The 13,743-nt window shown below is 33.6% G+C and overlaps 2 protein-coding genes across 5 annotated transcripts; one reads left to right on the plus strand and one right to left on the minus strand.

Annotated features, from left to right (window-relative positions):
• Nucleotides 1-205: 205 nt before the first annotated feature.
• On the minus strand, nt 206-6,701 carry LOC108213011 (uncharacterized). 4 transcript variants are annotated; one of them, XM_064089656.1, is made up of 10 exons: nt 6,519-6,701; nt 4,589-4,680; nt 4,319-4,469; nt 3,950-4,217; nt 3,701-3,805; nt 3,445-3,573; nt 3,038-3,087; nt 1,813-1,910; nt 1,350-1,634; nt 206-765 (listed from the first exon to the last, which is right to left on the minus strand). In XM_064089656.1, exons 3-10 carry the CDS (start codon nt 4,386-4,388, stop codon nt 259-261), a joined length of 1,512 nt encoding a protein of 503 aa, XP_063945726.1. In that variant the 5' UTR covers nt 4,389-4,469; nt 4,589-4,680; nt 6,519-6,701; the 3' UTR covers nt 206-258. The 4 variants fall into 4 exon arrangements, with proteins under 4 accessions (XP_063945726.1, XP_017240214.1, XP_017240215.1 ...); XM_017384725.2 differs by lacking the exon at nt 6,519-6,701 and adding an exon at nt 5,228-5,389; XM_017384726.2 differs by lacking the exon at nt 6,519-6,701 and adding an exon at nt 5,228-5,389 and having other exon boundaries at nt 4,589-4,705.
• Nucleotides 6,702-9,033: 2,332 nt separating this feature from the next.
• LOC108213028 (E3 ubiquitin-protein ligase ATL42) lies at nt 9,034-10,651 on the plus strand. Its single transcript, XM_017384751.2, has one exon. It carries the CDS (start codon nt 9,308-9,310, stop codon nt 10,451-10,453), a length of 1,146 nt encoding a protein of 381 aa, XP_017240240.1. The 5' UTR covers nt 9,034-9,307; the 3' UTR covers nt 10,454-10,651.
• The last annotated feature ends 3,092 nt before the right edge of the window (nt 10,652-13,743 follow it).

A 13,743-nucleotide genomic window follows, 5' to 3' on the forward strand; every position in this document is an offset into this window, starting at 1 on the left:
ATAATTTTCGCAAGTTTAACCCAAACTAATCCGACCCAACCCGAATTAATTGGGTTGGTAGGGTTGGGTTAGATAAATTTTTTTCAGTTAACGGGTTAAGTTTTTATTAATCCGAACTAATTGGGTTGGGTCATTTTTTTCCAAAAACCCGCCCAACCCAACCCATGTTCACCCTTACTGGTATGTTGTAAAGAACAAAAAAACATTAGACAAGAAAATTAAAATGTCTTTTTTTTTTTAAGTGAAATTAAAATGTCTTCACTCCATCTCTTCACCCTTGATTTGGCTTCCTAATTCTACAAGTTGAGTCAACAAAGCCTCGCACATTTCACAAGCATCAGGCTCATTGAGATTCCTATTCCATGAAGAATAGACCATCCAGGCATGGTCGAGTTTCCGTCTAGGCCTCACCACAATAGAGCCTGGAACTTCAGCATCCCGACAAGTAACTAATCCGTCGCTCTTCTCCCCATACCTTAATTGCAAATGCAGTGCACATAAGGCCATTACAGCAGAAACAGGTACAACTATTGGCACTTTCCTGCCAGACTGTATAACGTCTCTGGAATCATCGTAGGAAAAACCTGGAAGACGAAGCCATGGCAGTTCAGCATGGGCTATTTGAGTCATGGTAGCAATGACGCTGAGTGCTGTGCTTGCTTCGGAGTGGAAGGAGATGAGGGGGATGCTTGGAGGAAGTTCATATTTCATGAGGAACTCCTTCCGTCTTTCATATGTTAGATCATCAAGTGCCCGTATGTCGCCCTGCAGCATAGTAAAAATTGTGAGGGCTTATACAGTTTGTGTAGAATATAAACTAGGTTCTTGTAACAGTTTGTGTAGAATATAAACAAGGTTCTACAAGAACTTATAATAACGAAGATTATAAACTAAAAAACAAGGAATCCAGTTCAGGCATACAGAAGAAGGCATTAAAACCTGCAAACGCTCACCTACAACATTATTGATTCTTTGGCTTGGACACAACATGCAATAGCATAGCCAAGTCAAATAGACAGATGTAACTGGAGTCATCATTTTTTCCAACAAACGGTATAGAGATTTAAAAACAAAAAAAAAAAACCCGATAGGCTTCTAAATTGATATACTCAATAGTCAATAGCAACAACGTACATTTTTGTTAATGAACTAGCCAATAGCTCTTAAAAACTTCACTTCTCTGATCCATAGAGCATAGTAAACTTCTATAAATATGTTATCTCTTTGTGGACTCACTTCCAGTAATTTAGAACATAATTCACTGAAGATTAATGATGGCTGACATACATTTATATTTTACTTCCAACCTGAGCCACCAGTAACATAGTTATGCAAAAGAAGTCTTGTACCTTAATTAGTTTACAGATCACAAGTTCCATGATCCTTCGTGTTTCCTTATCAGCAATCTGTCCTTCACGAAGAACATCAGATGCCAAGGGTGTGCCTCCATATGGGCTCTGAACCAATACCAACCCCCCAACTTTTTCCTTCAAGTCCGTCCAATAAATGGACAAAGCTGCAGCAGCATCAACCCCACCTTTGCTATGACCAAGCAGCATCACCCGTTTGCCAGATCCCCAATATAGTTCCTCAATATACTGCCTGAGTTCCCCCGCATTGTGTTCCACAGATGCCTACATAAAAAGCTAAATGCTAAAAAGAGCATAGAAAATGGTTCCTGCAGAGAAAGTGAAAACTGAACAAAACAAGAACAATGATAATAATGTAGGATCTAGAATTTTTGTTTTATTTTGTAGTATCTCATGGTGCTTCCATCAGTTCTGTGTAGTAAGGCAAAGGAATCATTCCTACCTCACTATGAATTTTTGCGATATGGCAAGCTAGACCCATCTTTGAGAAGTACCTTTTGGCGCTCACAAAATATAAGGGACCATGGTTGCTGAAAAGGCCTGATAAATATTGCATCAGGGGTGACAAGGAGATTTACTATTTATAAGCAATTCACAAAATACAAATTTGTTAATGCAGATGATCAATTTATTCATCTGATATTCACTAAAAAGTAGAGATGATAACACCCCTAAACTCCCAATCTTGCAGTATAGATTTCTCAACAATATTTTTTGTTCCTGTACTGAATCAATAAATTAACTTTCTATTTCTTGTGTAGTCTTCTCCTGTAAAATCTTAGTTGAAAGATTTGTTACCCCTAAATTAAGTGTGCTATGCCGGCACACTTAATAATACACTCTCAGTATGCTACTTCTATAATTTTTGCTTGCATAAAACACCTTCGTTCAGCTGGTTTTGCAGAGCAGTCACGAGTTCCTAAACCCAACCCCCACCAATTGAACTAGTAACAACCTTGCTTGTCTTGCACAGAGGATTGAAAACTTTGGTCTAGGGAAGGAGATATAAGATATAGGGATATGGGTCACCAGAAGAGAGAAGGGAAGAGCTCATAATCACAAGTACATGAAGGACTGATGACAATTATTATCTTTATTCTAGGCATTCTCGAAAACACAATGAAATCTAAACTGCAGAATTTTAATTGTTGAAAACACCCGTAAAGTGTGGCTATCATTAATACCGTCCGATGGCTTAGAAATATTAAGTTACCAAATTATTGAACGAGCATCAGAGAAATGCGACACCGGACATTGATATAATATGCTGCAAAAGTTTTCTTTTAAGGAGAAGTTCAATATCAAACTGACTTCAAAGCTTGACAGAACTTGAACTCATACTAAAACATATAGGACTGTACAGATGGATTTTGATTTAATTAGTTGCCTCCACTATAGAAAATGCAGGGGAGGATGACCGTTATGTAGAAGCTCCTAATTGATCCATAGTTCATACTTCGATTTAAGGTCGTGTGTCCAACTTTTATTGGTCAAGCATAAATGACATTAACATGTCACAAATAATATTGCCCCATGCATTGCAGATGGTGATTAAGGAGAAAGCAAACTACTTAGTGATTCACTACACATAAAGATGAGTTGAGAAACCTATTCCAAAAGTACTCGAAGGGAAGGGAAAGACTTTCCTCTAGAATGGACTTCTATACCTGGTATTAGAAGGTAAACAAATGAATCCGGAAGTTTGTGTTGTCCATGCCTTGAACAAAATGAAGTTGCATAAAAACAGATTAGATACGTTATTAAAAATCAGATATCAAATAAATGGATTTCAGCATATATATTGTAATAATAACAGCCAAACATGCATGTTAGGTAACAATTACAGTTAGTTCATTCGTGTTATTGTATCACATACAAGATTTGAAAGCAAATCCTTTCACTAAGAAAACCAAAGAAACTCCTAGAAAAATAGTGCTGCCTAATCTAGAAACTAGGGAAGAATGTATATATGAAATCGTCGCGGATGCTTTGCCTGCCTACTTACTATATATAAACATCATGGCCCGTCCAATCAGATAAAACTGAACAGAACAAGAAAGGAAAAAGCAAGAACCTTATACAATCCAGCAACTCCATGAATCTAGCTGAACCATCCTTCACTGGAGCCATTCCTGGTGCTTGCTGCAACCATCCAATGTCACTAGACGAACCATGCAATGTCTTCTGCACTCTAGATATGGTGCTGACAATACGAGAAATATATAAGTTGGGTGGGGTAGGAGGATATCTAAGTAGACATTTCTTAACCACTTTAGATATAATTTTTTCAATAGTAATATCATAGTGTAAAAAGTTGAAAACAATTTTACCCCTGTATTCGACCTACAGCACACTTGACATAAATGAGCATAGATCTCAAAGAAGCCAATGCTAGCCTCCATGATAACCTCAGACCAGACAAAGGTAGGTTTAACCTGTAACAATAAGCACCAGAACTTTAGGCAGAAAGGTTGCAGTACTGCTAATACTGTTTTTTTTAAGGCAAATAGCTGAAACAGTGGAAAGGAATTTATAGAATTAATATACAGAATAAACCTTCACAAGGAAAGTATCAATACCCTTTTACAAAGAACTCGACAATCCAGTAGGGGCGGCTGCTTTCTACGAATTTACATATTGTACATACAGGCTCAACGAGATTTAAGATTCCAATTTCTTGAACCCAAGGGCTTCCACTAGCTACGTACAACAATGAAGAAGATGAACAATTATCACAAAAAGATGTCCCGGGGCTATAGCCAGACGTTACCGGATGTTCATGTTGACCGGAGGAGCTGACTGCAACATATCTTGAACAGTAATTCACATTGCCAAAAAGAAGGTCCTCTGCATCGATGTTTAGTGAAACACGTTTATTAACAGTCGATGCTCACAAAAATATCAAAAACAAAAATTAAAAGCCAGAATGCAGTAGATACTGGACTTACCAAGAAACTGAGTGAATTGTTGGGTCATATAAGAAGTCAAGGCCAACAGATGGGAAAAAATATCATCCATTGACAAAAAGATATCATTTACTACAGGCTATTGTATTTTGCCAAAGCATCATTGGAAGTTTATGACTGCGGATCGATACACCTGAGATGGGCCAAACTCAGAGTGTTATGCACTAACAAAACATTATGTTGATCCCGTCTGCCATCAACTTCAGGAAAATACAGTCACAAAAGTTATAATGATAATTAAAGGATGTCTACCTTGGATAAACAGAGTGATTATACTTAGTTTGCAAGAACCACTAGTAGGAAAGTCGGATATACAAGTTTAGTCCCCCGCAAATTCTTGCATTCTGAGATCACCACCAATTATATATCCTTTAAAATGATGATGACAGGAAGCGATAAAATAATCAAATACAATAACAAACAAGATAATAAAACTTGTTTTCGCAACTTTTAGAAACTCGTTATTAGGGATGCAATTAAACAAAGACATAGAAGGAATAAGCTGAAATAAGTTGTAACATGAACTTTAAGCAGAACAACGGAAGCTAAAAATTCAATGCAGATAAAAACAAAAGCTAACAATACTAACAAGCAAAACCCCCCTTCTTAAAATACTACACAGAAACTACCAAAAGACTAAATTAAGCCTGCTAACATTACATGCAATGCCAACTACTGATTCATAAGCAGATAGAGTACTTTTGCAATCTGACAGGGTCATTAAATATTGTAATTAATCATCTTTGGAAGTAAGAAACATATGAGACATGTATGCTAAACACAAGATTTGGACACTAATCACATTAGAACATATCAGAACATGGTTAGCAACTAAGGGTCAGAGTGTCAGAGGCTCAGAGCAATGTAAGTTGATGATGCAGAGAAACTTACAAATAAAGCAGTAGTAGAACATCATTGAGAGACTTGAAAGTGCATTTATAAAAATGGGGAAACCGAGATAAACATCAACCCATACTTCTATAAAGAAGATCTCTGTGACTCTGTATAACCCACTCCCAATACAGGATAGGATCTAGATGCAATATTAATATATTTATTTATTAGAATATAATAAGATTTCAATAAACTCTGCTCGAGTTAATAAGTTAAAACATAATCGAACTGACCCAAAACCTGCAATTAGGTTACCGAACTCAAAAAACTTACGTTTACATATTGCAAGAAAATAAATTTGCAATCACTTTCATCTCTCAATCTATGTCCTTTCTCAATCTCAACTATTCTCCTCTCTCTTCTCTTTCAATCTTTTTGATATTTACATATTTTGAATTATAATATAACAAATAATATTTTTGGTAAGTTTTGATATTGGAATTTTATGAGAACTTCCTGAAAAGCTTCAGCTTTCTCCAAAAGTATGGGCATCTGTTGTATGCAACAACAATGTCAAACATAACCTCAATCTCTCTTCTCTTTGTTCTATCCCAATCTCTCTCAATCTCTCTCCTCTCTCGATCTCTCTCCTATCTCAATCGCTCTTAATCTAAAAATTTTATCCTGAATACTATAATATAAAGCACAGTTATCTTTTTTGTGATTTTGATAAGCACAAAGTTGATTTCAATTGTTAAATTTTATATTAAAAACTAAATAAATTAATTTCAATTGAGTAAATTAATGTATATAAATAAAAATATGTTATAATTTTATAATTTTTGACTTTGATTACCCAATTACAAGTTGAGAATCAGTTCAGTTATTCGATTGCAAGTTTATATTAGTTCGATTAGTTAATTGCAACTTTATATTAATTCAGTTAGTTGAGTGAAAGTTTTTTGAGTTCAGTAATAATAATTGCAAGTTTTGAATTAGTTGAGTGATGTTTTAGCATATTAACCCAACTCTGCTCTCACCACTTCGAAATTTCAGGAGAATTGATTACTTAATATGATATCAGAGTTCTGAAACTCCTGTTCAATATTATGCAATATTTAATATTTTCATATCTAAATATAAATACAAAAATATAAATAAGAAGATAAAATTATGACGCCAAAATGATTCACTCTCGACCTGTAAATGTCTAAATGATGTGCATATTAACGTGTGTGAAAAGTTTGCATGGTATTTTTTATTTTTCATTGAAATCGAATTTTACATTGAAATTTGAATTAAACATACATTTTGCAACAAAAGAGTATAAACATGATGATAAAGAAACCTGACGGAGAAAGGAGAATAATATGAATGCAGCAAGCAGCAATCAAAGTCTTCTTGTGAACATCATCCGCTATCCAATACATAGATTGGCCCACTTGAACACATTTTATCAGACAAATCTGCAGTTAAAATATGACAATCCACTATAAAGTGTGGAGTATTTTACCAGAAATTGTCTGGGAAATCTTGAATTTACTTGTTATGGTAAAAAAAACAGAGGTGGATCGTGAAGGAGGTGAAAATGTTTGGTAAAAAAGAGACAAAAACGTTTACGCAAGTAAGTGACCACACGTGTTGATCTTCTCTTGAGTCTTGAGTAAGTTAGCAGATTTGTAGTGCGTGCAGATAAGTCTCATTGGATAAAACGGACACGTGTCCCTATGGATAATGCTACTTTTGTTAATGGTCTGACACATGGCACACTATGCTTTTATGGAGAAAACCGATATCGTGCAAGAATATGGGAAGATGGCGGTTGATGCAAGAGACCATGAACTTTGGAAACATAAAATAATCTCATGTTTTGAAGTTCTTTTCAATATTATTCGGCGCTGTCAAAAAAATATTATTCCAGATATTAGATAATTATTTAATTTTTTTTTGATATTTTATATATTTCGGATTATTTTATATGATATTTTTGAACAGATTTAAAAGTAAAATTTGTAACATATTCTCGTAAAAGCTGAAAAATTCTAAAAACAGTAATATACCATTTCTAAAGACATCATTTGAACCCGAAGTTGTAGTTCGGAAAAATTAATTTTAAATATACTAAACAGTTCTTTATTAACATGATTTTAAACAAAAAATTATTATTAATAATCGAGTCTTGGTCTTTTCAGTTTGATTTCTTAAAAAAATTGAATTTTAAGTTTATGTTTCCATGTCATCACTCGTCTTAATTTATATAATGACAAAAATAAAAGATCATATTAAAATATATCAAGAAATAGATCTTAGAGGATCATGAGACTTAAATTGTTGTAATAGTTAGGTCACGTTCACTTGCATAGAATGAAACGAGAAGAAAATATAGTTATAAAAAATATTGTAAAAAAAATATGAGATAATAATAAATAAATATGTGTGAGTCTAAATTTGTTAACACGAAGATTGTAATAAAACATGTTGAAAAAATAGAATAAGCATTCTTTTTAAAACACGTGTTTAAGTATTTTTGTGTTTAGTTGAAATGGAATGATTGAACTAACAGGAATTATAGACATTTTTTCTAATACTCTCACTTTAAAACACAAATTACTTTTCATTGCCACTACATTCCATTTTACTAAAGTGAACGCAGTTTCGGAGATCTGATGTTGAGATGACTTGATAACCCATAGTTCATGCAACTAAACGCCTGAAAATCGTAAGTTGTGGTCTAGTTATAGTATTCTCTATGAACATTGAATGAAATCAGATTGTTGAGATCCATGGGCCAAGCCCAAAACTTGGAATATCAGTTCAATGTGGCACTGAAGAATAAAGATAAACCAAAGCTCCAGAGGTAGCTTGTGCAGACGTCCAATTTAAAGTTTGGCCCATAAATCTCTACAATCTTCCATGCATTGCATCGAGAACTATAGACGATCTTACCCAGCCGAACACGACTTACTATAAACATTTAGGCGCACTGGAGTTTTTTGGCTGATGAGTTTCGAACCATCCAAGTGCAGTAGTCGCGGGAAGAACATCTACTACAGAAAAATGTCGTATATTTAATTTTCCTCCGAACTTTTGAATTCAAGTATATATAAACAAAAATTAAAATAGATGTGCTGTTTCTTGAGTGAGAGATGATTAATGAGTTATTACAAATGTACTAACCTTTTGAAAGCAATTAAAATTCTTTCGATAGTAAAGTATTCAAAATATCGTATATTTTCTTAACTATATTACTAGATTTACAAGTTTTTAACTAAATTGGAACGAAATATGTGTCTACATGTCTGACATAAGTGAACAGAATTCATTAATAGAGATGTGGTGTTTCTTGATGAGAGAGGAATAATGAGTTTTCACAAAAGCAATTAAAATCCTTTCCGAAGTAAAATTTTCAAAATATCATATTTTCTTAATTTTATTACTGGATTTAACAGTTTTTAACTAAATTGAAAAAAAATATGCGTTTAAATTACTGATATAAGTGAATAAAAATAATTTTGTAAAAAAACTTTTCGATAAAATCAATATAATATAGAATTATATATTTACCAATAGATATTTTCAATTATATATTATCACCGCAACAAAACTCGAAAAAACTGATTACAAAATGGGTCATCACGACGTTTGAAGTGATCCGTCGGCTATGAGTTTGTTAATTGTTATGAATATTTGGTCGGATATAACATCATAACCTACAACTATAACAATCAGTATTTTTGATCATGTACCAGTTTATAAACCTTAGAATCGACCGAAAGCTTGTTTTGTCTGAGTTTTGTCACAGTGTCTAAATTTAAAAACATTAAGCGAGTACCTGTACATTATTCTTTATTCCAAGCAGGCATTATAGATAATTCATGTTTAACAGCCTCTACGTTACAAGTCAATCTTCAATAAAAAACCACTATCACTCTTGCATCACTCTTTATTTTTGAATTCTATATTATGTAGCAGCTCAAATCATTTCTGTTACTCGATCGTGCCCTTCTGGGGGAGGCCAAAACGGATTAGTCCTCTACTCGAGCTGGCATATAAACCACGTTTAAACAACTACTCGAAGCTCAGCAGTTTCCAGCAGAAAAATCATCAGGAAATTATTTCAGAACGCGTTTATTAAACATGCATAGATTAATTGTCTTGTCCATGTTTTTAATTGTGATCAAAGCGGATCATACTCGAGGAATTCCAGCAAATGATGAAGCTGTAAACGAGTTTCAGCCAAGTCTTGCGATTGTGGTTGGTGTCCTTGGAGTCATGTTCATCTTGACATTTTTTCTTCTTTTTCTTGCCAAGTGTTGCCATCGACAATCGGGTTCGAATGGAGAGAATGAAGGAAGGTTTGGAGAATCAAGGTCTGGATACTCTGGAATTGACAAAACAGTCATCGAATCACTCCCTTTTTTTAGATTTTCCGCGCTGAAAGGGTCCAGAGAGGGGCTTGAATGCGCTGTTTGTTTATCAAAGTTTCGAGATATTGAGATTCTGAGATTACTTCCAAAGTGTAAACACGCCTTTCATATTAGTTGTGTTGATCAGTGGCTGGAGAGACATTCTAGTTGTCCGCTCTGCAGGCACAGAGTTAGCTCAGAGGACCATGCCTCAGTCACGTACTCAGGTAGCTTAAGATTCTTGAGAAGCCAGTCTGATTTGAGGCAGGACTCGAATTTGGAACTGTTTGTGCAAAGGGAAGAAGACCACACTCAACATAAGTCTTCAAGATTTATGCGCGGAAGTAGCTTGAATAATACTCTTGAAGTCCAGGACAGAGAAGAATTGCCAATTCAGGGAACTTGTCACAAGAACGAGGCCGAGGAGGAGGAGAATTTGCACAAGTTCAATCACAAGATCATTGTGGCTGAAGGAGTGCTTCTCAAGAACAGATGGAGCAGTGTGAGTTCTTCGGACCTTATGTTCTTGAACTCGGAAATGATTAACGAGGCTTCCACCAATAGGTTATCATCCAAGGAAGCCGCGAATAATTTGTACGTTATTAGCACTCAAGATGATAGTATCCCATTTGCAAGAGTAGTTGAGAATAATTCGAGTAAGATTTTGGAGCCAAATGAGAAGAGATCAATGTCAGAGATAATAGTTCATCCAAGGTCCACTAGAAGTAGAAGTATTACAAGAGGTGAATCTTCTGGTAGCCAAAATGATGTGAATGAAGAAAGACAAAGGAAGCTGTGGCTACCTATTGCCAGAAGAACTGTTGAATGGTTTGCCAATAGAGAAAGGAGGTTTACACAAATACAATCTCATGTATAGATTCTTCATTTGCTTGGCCCATTGTTAATTTTAGGGGTTTTTTGTTAGCTTGCATATTACAAAACATTGTCATGATTTCTTCAGAACGCAGATTTAATTAGAGATCGAAATTATTAAATTTAACTGAGAAGTTCTTATGCATGGCTTATATATGGTTGATGAGACTCGAGACTAAGGCCTGTTTGGTGGAGCTTTTGATGAAAAACTGTTTTTATAACGCACGTATTCTTGTACTTTTGATAAAAAGCTGTATTTCAGTTTCCAAAATGTTTGTTTTAAATTTTCGCTATCAAAACTTATCGAAAATATCATTTTATAAAGAAACAAATAACAAACCGTTTTATATAATAACACTTTTTTAAGGATAATTTTGGACACCAATACCAAATAGATCTTCATAATTCATATTTATGTAATATTTTTTTAGTATTGTGTTTATAGGTATTTATCATTTATATATATATATAGATATAAATCACTTATTTACATTAATAGTGTGTGTGTGTGTGTGTATATATAATAAGTAACATACTCTATTCATAAAAATAAGTTATTTATTTTCAGAAAAAATATACATATATTATTAAAATATTTTCACGTAAATTTTAATAATCATACATCTCATTATCATGATGGCTGCTTTTCAATATTACAATTTGTATTTTGTAGTATTACTATAGGAGTAGTAAATTGATAATGCAAGAAATCATGGACTTTAATGGTTGTCAACCTCTAGATTCTGTGTATAATGAACCGAAGAATAACAACGACATAAGTTGAAGTCTTCTATAATATAGGGGGTGTTTGTTTCCGGCTTATAAGCCGGGCTTCTGATTTATAAGTTAGAAGCACTTATTTGTACCGTTTGTATAAAAAATTAAGAAGCATTTATAAAAAGCTAGGAATGCTAGCTTTTGTTTCAGGACTTCTGCTTATTTCCCAAACACTTTAATCACTTATAAGTCTTAACTTACTTCTAACTTCTACTCCACTTTTTTATTTTAAGCAAGAAGCACTTATTTTAAACTCACCCAAACGGCCCTATACTCTACAGTCGAGAATATTATACACACACCGGTACATGATATGTATAACTTTGTCAACATGTATTTAAATATTCTCTCTGTTTAGATTCTTAAGTAGCCAAAATTAACGGAACTATTGATTGACAATGAGTATTTTTATTATTAAAAATTTTCCAAGTTACGACTATATATCGTTCCATGACAATTGATCTGCACATTCCATGATCTTCTTCCCTCTTAGTTTCTGCACCTTAAATTATGCTATCGTAGTACATGCATAACCACACATTTGCTCATAATCTTTTTCCCAATTGATTTTTCGTGATTGTATTGAAATTCGGCTTCAGTTTTAAAGTTGTTCAAATAATTTAGACCTGTACCTTACTTATTATCGATTCTGTTTGAATAATCTAGACTTTTATTATTGTATTAGTTTATACTCTCTCCATTCTTTTTGACGATCATATTTTTATTATGAATGTGTGACTTCAATAGAGAAAATCAGATACTCCAATAGATAAAAACAAATGTAATATACTAATTTGTGCTCGTAATTATCTTAAATAAATATTATAAAATTGATATTTTTTGAACACCCTACAAAGAAATATGATTTACCGAAAAGAGTTATTAACAATTTTCTAGTATGAAATTAAATTAGTTTTAAAAAAAAGTGTGAAATTAAATAATATTATTTCGAATGACATATAATTTGAGGAACAGGCGTGTCGAATGACCAGATTTTTGTACTTATCGAATTGTGCGTGCATGATGATCTTAAAATAGGTGTCTTATATATTGGGTAAGGAGGGAGGGCGGCTATTCTAACCAATCTTTACAACAACTAGTGTAATTAATAAATAAATAAATCATGCCTTGCAAGAAGAAGACAGACAATTTTGTGTCACCAAAACACATTTGCACTTCAAAATATATATTTAATAGTTGAAGAACTAGTGATCCTGTCCATGTTTTTGTTGTTTCTGGATTAATCACCGGTACAAGTTACCTGTTCAATTAGTTGGCGGATTACATGATGATGCTTAGTTTGTTTATTTTAGATGTAATATATTTCATAAAATAGAAGAGGTATCACATATGTTTCAAATACTTACCTTTCAAATATTATATGAAAACACATATCAATATTGAAACCGTTTCTGGCTAACCTTATATTTCTTTATATATTGAAAAGCTGATAAAATGGACTATGTAATGCACTTTGTATCTCTGAATTTTGAGTCATTAGCAAATGAGTACCCATATTTTGAAAAGTGATAGTTCGTACCCTAAATTTTGCAGTAGCGTTCAGTTTGTAACTCTAACACACCATTCCATTAAAAACCAACGTTAATGTTAAGTATCTGAGGGTAACCAGGATTAAAAATGAGGTGGGTTTAGGGCGGGGACTTTATTTCTCAGCCCCGCCTCATATATATTTTTTTCGCCCCTTCCCCGCCCCATTTCCCGTGGGATATATTTTTAATCCCCATCCCCGCTCAACTGTGGATTTTAAATATTTCCGTCCCAATCACCTTGCCCCGCTCCTATATATAATTTTAGATAGTTGCTTAAAAGGATGGTAATTATTTTTTGTGAGAATTTAATAAAAATATACAATATATAAACTAGAAGTATGTATATGTCATTTAGCCAAAAGCTAAATAAATACATGTATGTCAAATTATGATAACAATATAACCATGCATAATAATTCTAATATTAAGAATAATAAATATATTATCATAAATAAATAATACACACACACACAAACGGGGCGGGCCGGGGAATCCGCGTGGGGATTAGACATAAATCATACTTGCCTCAGATTTTGACGGAACGGAAAATTACTCCTCATCACTATCTCATTCCCCATATTAATGGGACGGGTCTGCCCCATTCTAACGAAATGATGGATCAGGGTTACAAACTGAAAGCTACTACAAATTTTGGGGTACGAACGACCACGTTTCAAAATGTGGGTACTCATTTGCTAATGATCCAAAGTCCAGGGATACAAAGTGCAATAATCTCTAACTTAAGTGACCGATTTGAAATCATTTTTTGCTAACCTTATTTTCTTTATATATTGAAAAACTCAAAATGTGGGTACTCATTTGCTAATGATCCAAAGTCCAGGGATACAAAGTGCAATAATCTCTAACTTAAGTGACCGATTTGAAATCATTTTTTGCTAACCTTATTTTCTTTATATATTGAAAAACTAAGTGACCAATTTGAAAACATTTTTTGCTAACCTTATTT

This window comes from Daucus carota, chromosome 3 (assembly GCF_001625215.2).
Source record: "Daucus carota subsp. sativus chromosome 3, DH1 v3.0, whole genome shotgun sequence".
In the NCBI taxonomy this organism is placed as follows: domain Eukaryota; kingdom Viridiplantae; phylum Streptophyta; class Magnoliopsida; order Apiales; family Apiaceae; genus Daucus; species Daucus carota.

Excerpts from the sequence above, each read along its gene's own strand:
- LOC108213028 (XM_017384751.2), top strand. The coding sequence starts at position 9,308 with ATGCATAGATTAATTGTCTTGTCCATGTTTTTAATTGTGATCAAAGCG.
- LOC108213011 (XM_064089656.1), bottom strand. The coding sequence starts at position 4,388 with ATGGATGATATTTTTTCCCATCTGTTGGCCTTGACTTCTTATATGACC. Across the intron at positions 4,218-4,318 it reads ACAATTCACTCAGTTTCTTG|AGGACCTTCTTTTTGGCAAT; the intron begins GTAAGTCCAGTA and ends ACATCGATGCAG. Across the intron at positions 3,088-3,444 it reads GAGTTGCTGGATTGTATAAG|GCATGGACAACACAAACTTC; the intron begins GTTCTTGCTTTT and ends ATTTTGTTCAAG.